The sequence below is a fragment of the Terrapene carolina genome, unplaced genomic scaffold (assembly GCF_002925995.2).
Source record: "Terrapene carolina triunguis isolate 2854851 unplaced genomic scaffold, T_m_triunguis-2.0 Scaffold12287, whole genome shotgun sequence".
Classification (NCBI taxonomy): domain Eukaryota; kingdom Metazoa; phylum Chordata; order Testudines; family Emydidae; genus Terrapene; species Terrapene triunguis.
This window is the reverse complement of record NW_020676638.1, coordinates 22-2,346: the sequence shown is the minus strand read 5'-3', so window position 1 is coordinate 2,346 and position 2,325 is coordinate 22. Positions and strand designations below refer to the sequence as shown.

Sequence of the window (2,325 nt, the reverse complement as noted above, 5' to 3'; positions counted from 1 at the left end):
TCCCTCTGGGGCCGACGGGGCTGCTGGGTTCGGCCTCGTGCACAGGGACCTGACCCGGGTGGGCCTGGCAGGGTCCATGTGCTTCTCCCGTGGCCACCCGCCCAGTCCCCCCAGCGGGGGGTCCCCGGAGAGCCGGGGGTCGGGGGCTCTGGCTCTGCCCCGCTCAGGCCGCGTTTGCCCCCAGGTGGAAAGGTGAGAACGTCGCGACGACGGAGGTGGCCGAGGCCCTGGCTGCGCTGGACTCGCTGCAGGAAGTCAATGTCTACGGGGTCGCCGTGCCAGGTACCCCCCCAGGCTGGGTTCCCCTGCTGCCCCCTCCCCCGCAGGCTGCTGCCAGGGGCTCCCCAGGAAAACGGGAAGCCGGGGCGGGGGGTACAGCTCCCTCCCAGTGGGAGAATGTCGGGGTGGGGGGAGGTTCTGTCCCTTCTGTCTCCTCCCCGCGCCCAGCACAGTCTGGGCCCCCCCCCCACGGTGTTCATTGCTCCCCCTCTCCCCCAGGGTACGAGGGCCGGGCTGGGATGGCCGCCATTGTCCTGCGTCCGGGCTGCGAGCTGGATGGGGCCCGTCTGTACAGCCACGTGGTGGAGTTCCTGCCCCCCTACGCCCGGCCCCGCTTCCTGAGAGTGCAGGTAACGCTCGCCGGGCACCGGGACCATGGGGTGGGGAATGCAAACACCACCGGCCTCCCCATCAAAGGCTTGGAAATGACACCCTGGAGAAAGTTGCAGCTGCCTCTGGGGTGGGGCAGGCTGGCTGTTTATACAGGGATCTCTCACCTGGGCTGAGATGCGGCTGACTCTGGGGCGGGGCGTGTTGAGAGCACCCAGCACAACAGCTCGGGCTGGTGAAGCTGTATTGGGGGGGGGGGGGGTTCCGGCCGGCTAAAGGGCCCGGGAAAAGCACCAGGAAACGCCGGGGGGGGGGTCAGCCAGCAGGCGCCCCCCACCTCTGGCACCCGCCCCCCCCTCCCCCCCCCTTGCCTCCAGCAGGGCCCCCCCCGTCCCTGCAGCCCCCGGCTGAGCTCTGACGCGTCTCCCCTCCCCGGCAGGACCAGCTGGCGATGACACAGACCTTCAAGCAGCACAAGGTGCGTCTGGCCAGCGAGGGCTGCGACCCCACGCGCCTCCCGGACCCGCTGTACCTGCTTGACGACACCTCGGGGGCCTACGTGCCCCTGACCCCGCGGCTCTGGGAGGGTGTCGTCTCGGGGGCTGTCCGGATATAACCCCCCCGCCCCACCTGCCTCGGGCTCCCTCCGGTGGGGGTCACCTGGGGAGACTACGAGTCCCAGCATGCACCACTCAGCACCATTGCATGCTGGGAGCTGTAGTCTCTTCTGGGTGCTCAGGGGAGCTGCGCTTCTTGGCCAGGGCTCTGGGGTGCTGCCTGCCCCCGGGGGGGGAATGGGGCTCAGGTGGCTGCAGGATTTTTCCCACGTTGCAGCCCCTGGTCCTTCCAGTGCCCCCCCACCCCCTGCGCCCCATGTTTGTCACCCCCCCACTTCCTGGCCCCCCCTCCCCTGCGCACACCCCACTCCTCTGCCCCAGGGGGCTGGAAGCCGGGAGCTCGGCCCTCTCGTTCTGGCTCACCCCCGGGCCTGTCTCCAGCAGAGCGACGCCCTGGGTGCCGGCTGGGAGCCGTGTCCTCCATCATCCCCCCTCCCCACACTCGGGGGCGGCTCCCCCGTCACGGGATCTCCCTGCCCAGGGCATTGGGTCACACAGCGGGGGGGGCGCTGGGGGGGGACTCCAGGGAGCTGGATTCGGATCCTGGCTCCACCATGACCTGGGGGGGCCTCGGGCTGGTCCTTAAGCTCCCAGCCAGGCCTCCGGGAGAACGGCCCTGCCTCCCCCCCTCCCGGGTCTGGCTGGGCTGTTCCGAGTGCGAGATGGGCCCGCAGGGACCGACCCTGGCTGCAGCCTGGACAGTCTGTGTCCGAGGAGTCGCCGGGCGTCCTTTGCCCTTGGGGCCGGGGGGGGGGGGGGGGGGGGGGGGGGGTCCCGGGGGGGGGAGGTTTGTACTTTTTATACCTTTTGGCAAATAAAACATTGTTAACAAAGCGTGTTGCTCTCTCGTGACCCCCCCCCCTTTGCCCCTGGGCCTGGGGGCGCCCCCCCCAGCACCTCCCCGTGGCACTGGGGTGCGCTGACCCCACCCCTGGGAGCCCCCCCAGCACCTCCCCGTGGCACTGGGGCGCGCTGACCCCACCGCTGTGGCTGGGCAGCCTGGAGGTCGGTTTAGGGGCCCAGCGGCTGCCCAGGGAAGGGGGATGCACAGGAAGGGCCCAGGCCAAGCCCAGAGCCTCGTCCCGGGCACCTGCACCTC

At 70.7% G+C, this 2,325-nt stretch overlaps 1 protein-coding gene across 1 annotated transcript; it reads left to right on the top strand.

Moving 5' to 3' along the window:
- Nucleotides 1-71: 71 nt before the first annotated feature.
- On the top strand, nt 72-1,976 carry LOC113408397 (solute carrier family 27 member 3-like; the record flags this gene model as incomplete). The annotated part of the gene is made up of 3 exons (XM_026661613.2): nt 72-282; nt 499-629; nt 1,049-1,976. Coding segments are annotated over 3 exons (519 nt in total), but the record flags the coding sequence as incomplete, so codon positions are not given.
- Between the last annotated feature and the right edge of the window lie 349 nt (nt 1,977-2,325).